Genomic DNA, 13,120 nt, shown 5'->3' on the forward strand with positions numbered 1-13,120 from the left:
TTAGGAAAAGGTTCTTCACCCAGAGGGTGGTTGGGCATTGGAAAAGGCTCTCCGGGAAGGCGCTCACGGCCCGAGCTCTGAGGGAGCTCAAGGAACGTTCGCAGAGGACCCTCAAATGCAGCACGGGCCGCGAGGGCCGCCCAGCGGTGTCAGGATGGCCGAGCGGTCTAAGGCGCTGCGTTCAGGTCGCAGTCTCCCCTGGAGGCGTGGGTTCGAATCCCACTTCTGACAACGGGTAGCTTTTTGCATTAGGCTCGCCCGGAGTTCATTCGTTAATTGCTTTTAATTTCGTGGTTTTGTTCCGTTGCGGTTTTTTTTTCACGCTCCCACCCGCCTTCCCCAGCCAAAAGCGGCCGCCGGGCGGCGCAAAAGTGGCTGTCAGAAGTGGGATTCGAACCCACGCCTCCAGGGGAGACTGCGACCTGAACGCAGCGCCTTAGACCGCTCGGCCATCCTGACCTGCCGCTACTTTGGCTCCTGTGGCCATGTCCCATCCAGATCTCAGCCGGGCGGGTGTGTCCGGTCCCTGCCGGGACACCCCGCGGACAGCACCGGGCCCAGCCCTGTGTCACGGTCTGCATTAACGACCTGCGTGACGGGACCCTCGGCACGTGATACCAAACTGGGAGCAGTGGCTGAGAGTCCACAGGGTCCTGCTGCCCCTCAGAGGGATCTGGACCGGCCCGAGATACGGGCTGACAGGAATCTCCTGGAGCGGAGGGTGATGAGGCACTACGCAGATTGTCCAGAGAAGCTGTGGCTGCCCCGTCCCTGTAAGTGTTCAAGGCCAGGTTGGAGCAAGGCCAAGGGCTTGGAGCAACCTGGTCTAGTTGAAGGTGTCCCTGCACGGCAGGAGGTTGGAACGAGGTGCTTTAAGATCACTTCCAACCCAAATTATTCCAGGCTTTAACAAGGAGACGCGGGCCCCGCAGACGATCAACGTCAGGCACCAGGACGCGCTGGGGGCCACCAAATGTCGCCGACGGCCACCGAGCAGGACACGGCTGCACAGAAAGCTCGCGGTGACCCGGGCTGCTCCAGGCAGAGCATCACCAGGATGCGGGGAGCGGGGGCTGGCACGGCGGGGGCCGCCCTTTGTCGGCAGTACCCCGGTACGGGACACACCGGGACACACCGGGACACACCGGGAGTGCAGCGCGGCGCCGGGCGCAGGTTCCGCCGCACGCCCCGGGGTGGCGGGGCGGGGGCAGCCGCGGGGCTCAGCCCGGCCGCCCCGGACCCACCCGCGCCCCGCCCGCGGAGGGGCCGTCCCGGGGCCGTCCCGGGGCCGGTGCGCGGCATGGCGGGGCTGCCCGGCGCCCGGAGCGCCTCCCCGGGCTCCCCCCCGGCCCTGGACGGCTCCTTCTTGCTCTCGCCGCTCGGGGGGCTGATGGGCGCCCAGGCCGTGAGTACCGGGGAGGGGGCACAGCGGAGGGGGGAGGGCATCACCCACTTTGGCGCTTTTCTTCGGCTGGAAACAGCCTGGGGTCCCTTTGGCTGCCACTCCGACCCCATGTCCGCTGTCTAACCCTAGCTAATCCCCAACCCCAAGACAGTGCAGCCCCTTCTCTCATCCTTCCCTCTGTAAAGCCAGAGGAAAATTCGGATTCTTGTGCTCACACCCCTTTGCCGGTGGTAACTCCGCTCAATACATGGTGGTTCCCAGTGCCAGGCACGGGCTGATCCGTGCCGACATCTCCGCAGGGCACAGCCGGTGGGTCGGGGGTGTGTGAAGCACAGTGACTCCAACTGAGGTGCGCTGGGGTTGCTCGTGGGGCTCTCACGCTCCCTGAAACACTCCCAGCTGTCCAGGCTGTCCTCCCAGGCTTTGGCGGCTGCTCTCAGAAGAGCCCAAGGGTCTTTGCACCGTCAAACCGAGCAGCAGCATCACCTCCCCGTTGCTTCACCGGGCAACCACAATAATCTCCCGCTGGTACTCTCCCCGGGACGTCGGGTGCCACATGAATGCAAATTGGTGGGTGTTCAGCTGCCTACGGTGCTGCACCGCCGCGTGGGAGCCTGTTCGCTCGTCCCCTCTCCTCGGGGCAGTGTTGTGGGGGCAGCAGTGGGATGTGCCCCGAGCAGCCGCTGGGGAACAGCTGGCACAGACCTGGCTCCTGGCTCCAGATTCCAACCCCTGGGCATGGCTGAGCTGGTGGTGACGCAGGGACAAATGCTCAGGGAAGGGGCCGGGAAGGATGCTGGGGGTGCCTTGTAGGAGCGTCAGGAAAGAGAGGTGGAAGCAAGACAAGCAGCAGAGACCTTTCAACTCTGCAGCTGGTCCCACCTCTCCAGCCCCTTGCCTAGGCCAGACTGTTAAATAAGCTCCTTCTTTCCCTTCCAGCAGCCAGAGCAGGGCAGCTCACACGTGCCACCTCTCACTCTTGCAGGAGCCCCCTATACATGTTTCTCCCCAGCACATATTTTGTGATCACGAGTGTCAGAAATGGATGAGACAGACAAGGAGGCATTGTCGGGGCGGCCGAGCACCAGGGCGTTGGATGCGGGCAGGACAAAGGCTGTTGTGTTTCTTCATGACAATAAGTGGTGTGGGCTTACACAGGGGCAGAGCGGCTTTCCAAGGAGCCCTTCTCCTGCCAAGTGTGCTGCTGCTTTCCTGGAGTGAGGGGAACCCAGCTGCTCTTGGTGCTGGTGTGCCTGGGCTTGTGATGTTCTGTGTTCCACCTGCAGGAACCAGCCCCTGAACTTGTTCCCTGTTTCACCCCACAGGTGCTTGGTTTACTGGTGTGGTCTCTCATCGCTGCCACAACGTACCACCTGCACGCGGCGTATGGCTGGGTGATGTTTGTGTCCCTCTTCTTCTGGATTCTAACACTCCTTTTCTTCGTGACTTACCTCCTGCAGCTTCATCAGAAGTTCTACATGATCCCCTGGCCCCTCGTGGTGTGTAGCCAAGAGGGAGTGAGGGGGGATCCCAAGAGGGAAACATCTTCGAACGATAGTCTGGGAAGGCTTCAGGCTCTTCTGGGCTGATGGAGCAAAGTCCCCTGCACTTTGCACAGTGACATTGTTTCATTCTGCTCCTCAATTGCTTTGAAAATGCTCAAACCAGAAAGTCCTGTGTCAATCCAGAAAGTTACAGCCACCAACTGCTGCAGTTGTGGTGTCATCCAAAAACCTCCCAACACAACCTGGGGAGCATTTAATGTGTTCTCCTGGGGAATGGGGAGGAATGTGAACCTGAGCCTTTTGCTCCTGTCTCATCCCAGCAGGCATGAGCCTGAGCCCAGACCTCACAACCTCCTCTTTGCTTTCCCCAGCTGATGATCTACAACGCTGTGGCCACCGTGCTGTACATCACCGCCTTCGTGACGTGCGCGGCTGCTGTGCAGCCGACGTCCTGGCGGCAGTGGGACTACAACCGCAGAGCTGCCGCCTCCGTGAGTACTGGCGGGCAGGGGAGGGCCGAGGGGCTGGGGCAGCCACCGTGGTCACACGTGGCATGTGCTCCTTTTGCAGTTCTTTGCCTGTGTCACGATGATCACCTATGGGGTGAGCACCTTCCTCAGCTTCCGCGCCTGGAAAGGGCTCGGCAGCAACGCGGCCACCAGCCAAGTGACTGACCACGCGTAAGGAGTGGACAGCAAAGCCCAGCCACGGGCCCCCCCGCGCCAGCTTGTACCAGGCTTGGTGGCTTGGAGCCTCATGTGCCACCAGGGCTCGTTTTGGGACCAGCCTGTGTGGGCAGTAGTGGTCAGCATTGGCTCACATGGATGCTGCCCTGTGGTTTCCGATGATGCTTCCAGCTGACGTGCCCCACCAGCATCGCCACTGGGGCTCGCTGGGGCTGCAGCTCCTGCTCATCCCTGGGGGTCATCTGGATCCTCACTGGAGCAGCTCCACTGAGGGGGCTCAGCCAGTTTGGCACAGTCCAGTACTAAAATTCACTAACCCAAGCCCAGGCTCTCCTCTCTGCTCATTCACAGCTACAGTGTAAGTAATTGCAATTAACGGGGTGCAGAAACAGTGGCAGAGCTGGAAGATGGGAGAAGCAAAGGAAGCAGTCATAACTGCTCTTGTATTGATTTCTAACAATTTGAATATAAATTTTATGCTTTAAATAAAAACATTCCTAAATCCAGCACTGGATTCTGTCATGAGAAAACTTGTCTTGTGAGGAGGCAGCACATACAGCACAGCAGGGACAGCAGAGATGTCACTGCAGAGGTGACGGTCCCTTCCCACTCCATGTAGGTTTTAGCCCATGTGGGCTATGGAAGGAACAAGTCCACAGGGTTCACCTCTCATTGCTTTATGCACACACACGCTCAGAGTGTGCATCCAAGACCACAAGAATACGAACGAGGTGCCAAGGCTTTGATCACTCCCTCTTCCTGGCTCAGCACCACACACTCCTGAGTTCACCTAATTAACCAGCAAGTCAATTTTGCCCATTAGCTGCAGGTCATTTTCAGAAATTACAGTCAAGTCTGCAAAAGCTCTGGGAACACAGGTAGGATCAGCACCTTGGGAGAGGGAAGAACCATGCTGCTCCCCTCATGCTGCAGAACACAAATTTCACCTTTTGGGTGTTTGTCAGAACGAGAAGTGATGCCCAGCCAGGCAGAGCAGCTTTTCCTTTCACACCCTTCTTGTACAAAGTAGTAAAAGTAGCTTCAGAGTTCAAAAGCTGGTGCAAGGTGAGCTACACTGCAAATCTTACTGCATGCTCTGCATGGGAGAGGTTTCACCAGGTTGTCTGCAGAGGCAGACTCAGGAAATGGAACTGCATTGTTGGAAGGTGAGAACTGAAAATGAACTGGACACATGGCATTGGCCCATGACAGATCTGCCTTTATTTGGTTGTCAGTGAGTAAATCAAGGGTCAAATTTCCACAAATATGAATATATAGACATACATATAAATCAGGAACAGTAAGGAAATAAAAAAATAAAATTAATAAAAATAAACATGGGACGTCACTATTGAATTCCACAGTCTAAAGAGAAAGTTTACCTATAAACGCTGATAAAGGACACCAGTCTCAGCCTTCCAAACTCTGACATGTTCCAAGTTAGTTTTGTTAGCATTTCTCCAGATTCAACTGCATCACTAGGCAACTGAGGCTGCAGAATCTGCATCTCCCTGGGAAGGACGTGACCAAAGAAACGATGTGCTGTTCCTATAAAGCAGCTGATGGCTGATCAGCATGAGTTCTGCCTTGGCACCTTGCAAACTACTTCCCTGCACACACTGACTTCTCAGTTAAAACCACAGCCTTGAGAACTGAGCACCTTTTATTGCCTGAGGCCAGGCTGGATGGGATTGTGAGCAACTTGGTCTAGTGGAAGGTGTCCCTGCCCATGGCAGGGGGGGTTGGAACTGGATGATTTCCAGTTAAACAATGGTGTTACAAGAATAGAAGGAATAAACTGTTCTGTGTTCAGCAGACAGGACAAAGAACAATGAGCTCAAACTGCAGCTCAGACACTTTATATCAGAGTGCAAAAAGCTCCCTGCAGCAGCAGCAGCAGCAGCTGGGCACTGCAGAAAATTGCCCAGACAAACCACGGCGGCTTCTAAGATCCTGGCAGACACATTAGGAGAAGTTTGGGTAGAGCTGGGAAAGGGAAAGCTCCTCTCCCAGTCTCTTCCATCCATTTTGTAAAAGGGTATAAAACTCCAGAAAGCTTTGATTTCACCCCCTTGAGAGGGGCCCACAATCCTGGCCCTGCCCACACACCCACCGCCCTCAGAGTCGACGTGGAGCCGAGTCCCCACCCCTCCGTCCCAGCCATCTCTTGGGAATTGCTGCCTTTCACCTCTGAAATCTTAGTAGACCTTGCTTAAAATACAACAGAACTCCCTTCAGAATGACTTGTTTAATGGTTTAATGAAGTCACCACTAACGCACTGCTTAAATCCAGACTTCGACCTTCTTTTTCCTACAAACATGGAAAAAAAAGAGAAATCCGTGACTCCATGCTGTTTTGGAATGAGCATTTAAGAAAATGAAACAGGCAATACATTCTCTGCTTGCTGCATCAAATCAAGAGAAAACTACATGTTACTTGAGCATGTGTGATTGAATGTGAGCCCAACAAGATTGTGCAGGAATCCCTGGGGTGAGGGGGCTGTCTGTCCATGTCAGAGCAGAGTCTTGCTCACATCTGGTTGGGAATGCTGTGCCGGTGGCTCAGGGATCTACTGAAATCTGGCTCCTGTCATTTGCCTCTTAGGACACCCCAATCTGCAAATCCCATCTGAAACTCCTCCTGCTGCTGACACATGGACTGACTCTTTCTCTTCAGCCTGTCCCCATTTCCACAAAATTCACAGGGATAGGGAAGGGGCAGAGGCATAACCACAACTGTGACACTTTTGGTCCTTGTCGAACAGGACTTGACAGACACTGGAGAGCACTGATTTTCATTTTGCTAGGAAAAACATCATCCAAAAACCTTAGCAGTTTTGCTAAGCACAGAGAGGAGGAGAAAACAAATGAAAGAGGCTTAAAAAGCTAATTTTGGATAGACTAGGGATAAAAAATAAAAAAAAAGATACTGTAGAATCAGAATGGCCAAGGAGGGAAAGGATCTCTGGAGGCCATCTGGGCCAAACCCCATGCTCAAGCAGGGCCACTCAGGACCATGTCCAGACAACTTGAGAATATCTCCAAGGATGGAGACTCCACAACCTCTCTAGGCAAGGAAGCTCTGACAGTGCTCAGAGACCTTCACAGTGAAAAAGTGTTCCCTTCTGTTCATTTGGAAAACAATGTTCACAGATGCAGGAAGTGTGGTGTTCCTGAAGAGCTGCTCACATGCCAGCTTCATTCATGTTTTCTAGAAATTATTAAATGTGCAGTTTGAGTTTAAAAAGCCACTCAGTGAAGTAATTTTTCTTTTGACTCTGGTAGAGCCTTTGATTAAATACTGTGACCTACTGTAGTAACTCTACCTTCGGCACTCTCAGGTGGAGCTACACAAAACCAACAGCTACTGTGCCAATGAAAATAAACAATGTGATATACTCACAGCTCTGTATTCCAAGAACATTTCTTTGAAAGCCAGAAAGTCTGTGAATGTGAGAAGTAGATCAAATATGTCACCTGGCATTTCATCTTTGTGTTGTCTACAGAGAAAAGAAGTTGGGGAGTGAGAAAATTGTGTGAGAAAAAATTGTTATTTTAAAATGGTACAAGGTCAAAAAGGACAAGTAGAACAGTATCAGTATTTAAACAAGAATGTTACTGCAGGTTATCATACAGCAAAACTGCAGCCAAATATTACCATGCATTATTTCCAATCCAACTACATTATTACATTTATCTACATCCAAGACCTAAGAGTATCACATCAGTCATTGAAAACCAAACCTGTTTAAGAAGCATTACAAATTAAACAGATTCAAATATTTTAAGATACTCAGCACCCAATTACACTTGATTTTCTTATTCAAGGGGAAAACAGTGATCTTTCAAAAACAATCTCTTCATGAAGCTGGTTAAGCTAAAATGACCTGATGCAAAATCTGAACACAAACCAAACTCTTCTCTGAATGCACCATACAAAAATTGCAATGAAAGAATTTAACCACATGACTGAAACACCACCAGGCTACTGAAGTGGCTGGAAGAAATAAACAAGACCCACCCTTTTAAGGGTCTGGCTTCAAAGTGACAAGAAATATGAAAATCCTCCAGTGCTCTCATTCCAATTTCTCTTCCTACCCCTTGGGACCCAAAGTATTTTAGCATGACAATTCAGAAATTTAGAGTAGCAGGACATGCTGAAGGCAAGAAAAGTGATCAGCCACTGCCTGTGTGAACACTTCTTTTTTTAAGTTAAAGTGGAACCAGTATCTAAGGGGAGAACAGTCAAACCTAAGCTTTAGATAAAAAGAAATAACTGAGAGGCACATAAGCCACCCCTCAGCCAAAAGCAAAGCAGAGACTTACTGCAATGACACTGTGAAAGCAACCATATCAAACCCACGAATCCGATCAAGCAACTTCTCTTCAATGTATTTCTCTACTAAAGAGATCTGAAAAAAAACCCAGACAAACCACCCCAATAAGATCACAACAGATTTCAGAAGCAGATTTCAAACAGCATCCTTACACTGACACCTTCTTGACACTCTGCATGGTCCTCACTGGGCACAACTGCAGATTCCTCAGTGGGTGCTGCTGGTTCTGTTCTCACACCAGCCCTGAGGCACAGAGCTGCACATTGTTTGCTGGGGATATTGGTGAGAACAAACACTGACTATTTGTATTTATATTTGTATTTAGGAAAAAATTATTTTCAACTGATTTAATGGTACTGAATAGTAAACTGGTTTCGTTTCTTGATTATGCTTTGCATGAAGGATGTGATTGAATTATCCAATACAAGATATACTACAACTGGAAAAGAAGAAACTTTGCACACATGCTAAACACATTATTTACTACAGCAATAGGCTAAATTTCTGTTCAAGGGAGCTACACAACTTACAAAATATCTCTAGAAAATTTTGTATGAAACAAAAAAAGAAAGGAACCTAAAGCCTCAGGAAAAACCTTTCTTGCTTGCAGATCATGGCTGTGCTTCTGAAGGAGACAGGAATCATGTTGGGATCTGCTCCATGTAAGCCAGCATTTTATAAAGGGAAAACTATATAAAGATAAAAAAGCAATACACAGGAAAAATAGGAAAAGGCATCTTACATATTCATTAAAAATGTCAGTATAGATGAGCTTGTTTTCTTCTGAGTCATCAAACTCCTGGTAGTGCTTCTCCAAAAAATTCCTCTGTATTAACTGGAAATCATCATCTGACAACAACAACAGAAATGCAGCACAGAGTTACAAGTTTGGTCATTCTTTCTGTAACACAAACCCACATTCACTGGTCCTCTGCTTCCCTGCTGTAACCACAGAGCCCTGCACATGTGCAGAATTCATCACATCAGCACCGCAGCTGCTGCCAAACCACCACTTCTGACCCATCTCTGGGAGGACACAGGCTGCTGGTGAAATATTATCAAAACAGTCCTCCTGCTCTACATTTATTAATAAAGTTATTTATTCAGAAACTCTTTTTGCTCTGACTCTAAAGTCAGCAAAACATCTGTATTTTTTATTCAGTGAATACCTCTTCCCTACAAGAACTCAATGTTTTTCCCTTTGAATTTACAAATATTAGTGAAACTCCCAGATTAATTTCCAACTGCCAAAGAATTTTTTTTCCAGTTGTGGAAGAAAATAAGAGTAAAAATTAACATGGGAGGTCACTATTGAATTCCACAGAACAGGTCTGAAGAGAAAGTTTACATATAAACACTGGTAAAGGACACCAGTCACAGCTTTCCAAACTCTGACATGTTCCAAATTAGTTTTGTTAGCATTTCTCCAGATTCAACTGCATCACTAGGCAACTGAGGCTGCAGAATCTGCATCTCTCTGGGAAGGACGTGACCAAAGAAACGATGTGCTGTTCCTATAAAGCAGCTGATGGCTGATCAGCATGAGTTCTGCCTTGGCACCTTGCAAACTACTTCCCTGCACACACTGACTTCTCAGTTAAAACCACAGCCTTGAGAACTGAGCACCTTTTATTGCCTGAGGCCAGGCTGGATGGGATTGTGAGCAACTTGGTCTAGTGGAAGGTGTCCCTGCCCATGGCAGGGGAGTTCAGTGATCTTTAAGGTCCATTCCAACCCAAAACATTCTGTGATTCTATCACCATCTTCGTGCTTTAAGGCTGGATACAAAGAAATAAGGTTCCCCATTCTTGCAGCTTTCAGTGCTGGAACAGCACCAACTCTCAGTCTGCAGCTCAGACACTTTATATCAGAGTGCAGACGGCTCCCAGCAGCAGCAGCAGCTGGGCCCTGCAAAAAACTGCCCAGACACACCATGGTGGCTTCTAAGAAATCCTGACAGACAAATTAGGACAAGTTTGGGCAGAGCTCGGGAAGGGAAGGTATCTTTCACAATGTTTTCCATAAAAATCCCAGAAAGCTTTGATTTCTCTGTGAGATGCACAAGCATCTTTACTGTTTCTCTAAGAAGCAGTGTACTGCAGTGATGTGGAGAATAATTTTCAGGAGTCATAAGCACATAGAAGACTTTTATGTATATTTTTACTGCACTGCCAGGTTCGGGGTTCATGGGAAGAAAGGAAGGAAAGCTTCCACGAAGCAGACAGGAGCTATTTTAGCTCTGCTGGCTAATTAATAGAAGAGCAGCTGGCAACATGTTTAGCAGCTCTGTTGTTGTCTGTACCTACTTGCAGACCTTACCCATTATGATATCCTCCAGATAGCCAACAACTGCATCAAACTCATCAGAAGTGGTGGAGCTGAAAGCAAAGGAAGACAGAACTACATATATTTTGGCCGCAGCAGAAATTAAAGTCAAAATTAAAAAGTGTTAACAAAAGCCTAAGTACAAATAAACCCAGTAACTACAAGATAACTGAAAAACTTCCTAGTTTCAACCTACGAAATAATCCATGGCACTGATGAGAAGACTGCTCCATGGAGATTGTCATCAGGCCTCTACTCTATTTCCTCCCAGTAAGGTGCCTAACTGCAAGGAAGAATAAATGTTGTTTTACTGGCATTATAATTCTATATTATAATGTCATGATAATTCTAGTTCTGCTGCAAAAGAATGTAAAGAGTGTAATTAGAACAGCAAATTAAGCCTTTTCCAACCCACAGATCCCAGCTGCTACCAGTTTCCCTTCTTTCCTGCATTAACTGCACATGGTGATCACAGACCTGTAGACACTCTAGAGAATATTTTGAAATATTTGGTCTTGTGGAACCACTTAAACTGAACGTATACACAAGTACTACATAACTGAAGAATTTAAATATTGTTATTATGCAAGAAACATCCTCTTGTGCCCCAAATAAATGGGAGACTCTCCTAAGATTATTCTATCATGAGCAAATATTAAACACCATTATGGATCTGAAGTCATCCAGGGAAGAAACCCTCGGAACAAGCATCAGGAGTCTGGATCTATTATTGTGCAACTTGTTCAGACACAGTAAATAATCCACAGGATGTCTTTGGCATTCACAGCTCATCTTTAATGGGAGATGAACTCTTCCTATATTCTCCAAGAGATGAAAGACAAGCTTTTCTCACACGATGGTAACAAGTCTCAAAGAAACAGGGACATTTGTCCTTAAGAAAAAAATTAGCTTCGATCAGTGAAAGCACCATTTAAATTCAATTGAATGTTTCTTTCTCATCAGTAAACAGAGCAGGATAGCCCTTCAAAGTTTTGAAAAGCTCATTAAAGTTACTTTGCTATTAGAGACTACTCCAGTGAAATTAATCCAATAGTAGTTTAGCCGACAGTTTACCTATAATCAGGCTCGCTCTGATCAGGAAAAATTAAGAAACCTTTGATTTAAAAAGGCGTCAGCTCAGCAAACGATATCCTAGCAACAACATTCCTTATCCTGGGAGATGAGTGGAGCCAAGGCAAGGCCTGAAAGAGCCCACGAGAGGGCGGCACAGGGCCGGGAGCGGGGCTGGCCCGGCCCAGGGGACACACCCGGGCAGCTCACCTGGCCTCAGTGCTTCCCTTGGCATGCAGGCTTTGCTATGCATAATTTCCACTCTTTTTTCCCCCTCCAAATAAATGCTACTGCTAGCTTTATAGCTTATCCTAACAGCAACAGAAAAAGTGTTAATTTAAACCCTGGTTTAAGTCCGTGCAAATAATGGAATTTTAACTGTTCCAAAAGACACCAGTTCCATCTCTTTATACAACACACGTGCATCCACACACCTACAGAGACACGTGCTCACCAACCCTGTGGTTTAATTCCCTGTCACCTCATCATCCCCAGTTTGGGCCAGCACAACCTGTGCCACTGAAGCAGCCCTGGCATGGGGCCGTTTGTGAGAGTCTGAGGCTGAAAGAGTTAAATCCATGCATGACAGAGGCACAGTCACACACTGCCTTCTGCCACAATTCTTAGGAGAAGGGTATGGCAGACACTTGTGGGATGAAGCAACATTTAGAATCTGCCAGTGTGAAATTTGGTTGAGGTCACCTGTGAATGGTCTCAGGTTTAGGAGGGCACTCAAACACAGAGGAAGAGTCTCCTCCCAGGATCAACGACATAAGACAACAAACACTCTTGAAAAGGAGAAATTCTGAATTTAAAATGAACACCGGAAAAAGCAATTTCCAAGCCTTTCAGCTTGCTCTGATCCCTCAGCAGAGGTACCCAGTGCTACACTGACCACAGTGATATTTAGTTCACCTAAACTCTGCACTGATGTTATTTCCTCTTGCAGCTTTGCATTCTGCACCTTTGTTCTCCTGAGGCAGAATCTACTCATCAGCATCGTGTAAGTTCATTCGTGTAATTATATTCCTATTAAGATATTTTAATTAGCAATTAGCTTACTGAAAATCTGACACATGAGAATGTAGCATACTCACGTGGCTACACCCAAACTTTCTCCATCAGAAGTCTCCATTGTTCCTGCCTAGCCAGAGTGGAAGAGATAATCTGTATGTTGCTGCTGTTAGTGGTTATTTCTTCTTTTTGACCAAAGTGCTAAGGAATAACACGACTTAGTGTTAATACAAATTCAATTGCTAAATTACCATACATTTCCCAAAGAGCAAATCAGGAGATAAATTTTAATTTTTAAACATAGGAATTCCAACATCACATTCTTCCAAAGTTACTTCTACTATTTTCTGTAATAACCCAAATTCTCTAGAAACTTTTTCTAAAATGCAACCAGTTCCTATAAAGGGGTTTCGGGTCACCTCTACATCTTTTCTCCTGAAACATCTATGGCTATTATAGAACTGAAGCCAGATAAGATGAAAGTGCCACCCTGCTCCAGTGTGTCCCAGACCCGGCTCGCAGGCCAGGCTTTGGACAGCGATCCCAGGGGCTGTGTCCCGGCCGGACGCTCGGCCCGTGGCTGTCAGCAGATGCCGATCCACGCCGGGAACAGGGCACACGCACCCCGGGGTCGCTGGCGATGGGAACCCGCTGCTCCCGCCACCCTCGCCGGGCTGTACCCACCGCCGGCCCTCGGAGCAGCCCCGGGGCACCACCGCCAACACGGCAGGGGGCAAAGCCCCGTCCCTCCCCCGGCACCCAGTCCGCCTCTCTCCC

The 13,120-nt window shown here is 48.5% G+C and overlaps 2 protein-coding genes across 2 annotated transcripts; one reads left to right on the plus strand and one right to left on the minus strand.

The window, feature by feature from the left end:
* Window positions 1–1,297: 1,297 nt before the first annotated feature.
* Window positions 1,298–3,747, plus strand: PLLP (plasmolipin). The gene is made up of 4 exons (XM_082290183.1): window positions 1,298–1,405; window positions 2,731–2,904; window positions 3,282–3,401; window positions 3,481–3,747. Exons 1-4 carry the CDS (start codon window positions 1,301–1,303, stop codon window positions 3,592–3,594), a joined length of 513 nt encoding a protein of 170 aa, XP_082146309.1. The 5' UTR covers window positions 1,298–1,300; the 3' UTR covers window positions 3,595–3,747.
* Window positions 3,748–5,844: 2,097 nt separating this feature from the next.
* Window positions 5,845–12,464, minus strand: ARL2BP (ARF like GTPase 2 binding protein; the record flags this gene model as incomplete). Its single annotated transcript, XM_082289972.1, has 6 exons — window positions 5,845–5,907; window positions 7,000–7,096; window positions 7,923–8,008; window positions 8,676–8,782; window positions 10,253–10,311; window positions 12,427–12,464. The coding sequence occupies 6 exons, from the start codon at window positions 12,462–12,464 to the stop codon at window positions 5,845–5,847; spliced, it is 450 nt and encodes a 149-aa protein (XP_082146098.1).
* Window positions 12,465–13,120: the final 656 nt, after the last annotated feature.

The sequence above is a fragment of the Coloeus monedula genome, assembly GCF_965178545.1.
Source record: "Coloeus monedula genome assembly, chromosome: 13".
NCBI lineage: Eukaryota > Metazoa > Chordata > Aves > Passeriformes > Corvidae > Coloeus > Coloeus monedula.

Bases quoted from the DNA above. Each gene is read 5' to 3' on its own strand.
- PLLP (XM_082290183.1), top strand. From the start codon at position 1,301: ATGGCGGGGCTGCCCGGCGCCCGGAGCGCCTCCCCGGGCTCCCCCCCG. The intron at 2,905-3,281 runs GTGTGTAGCCAA...TGCTTTCCCCAG, and splicing joins TGATCCCCTGGCCCCTCGTG to CTGATGATCTACAACGCTGT. The intron at 3,402-3,480 runs GTGAGTACTGGC...CTCCTTTTGCAG, and splicing joins ACCGCAGAGCTGCCGCCTCC to TTCTTTGCCTGTGTCACGAT.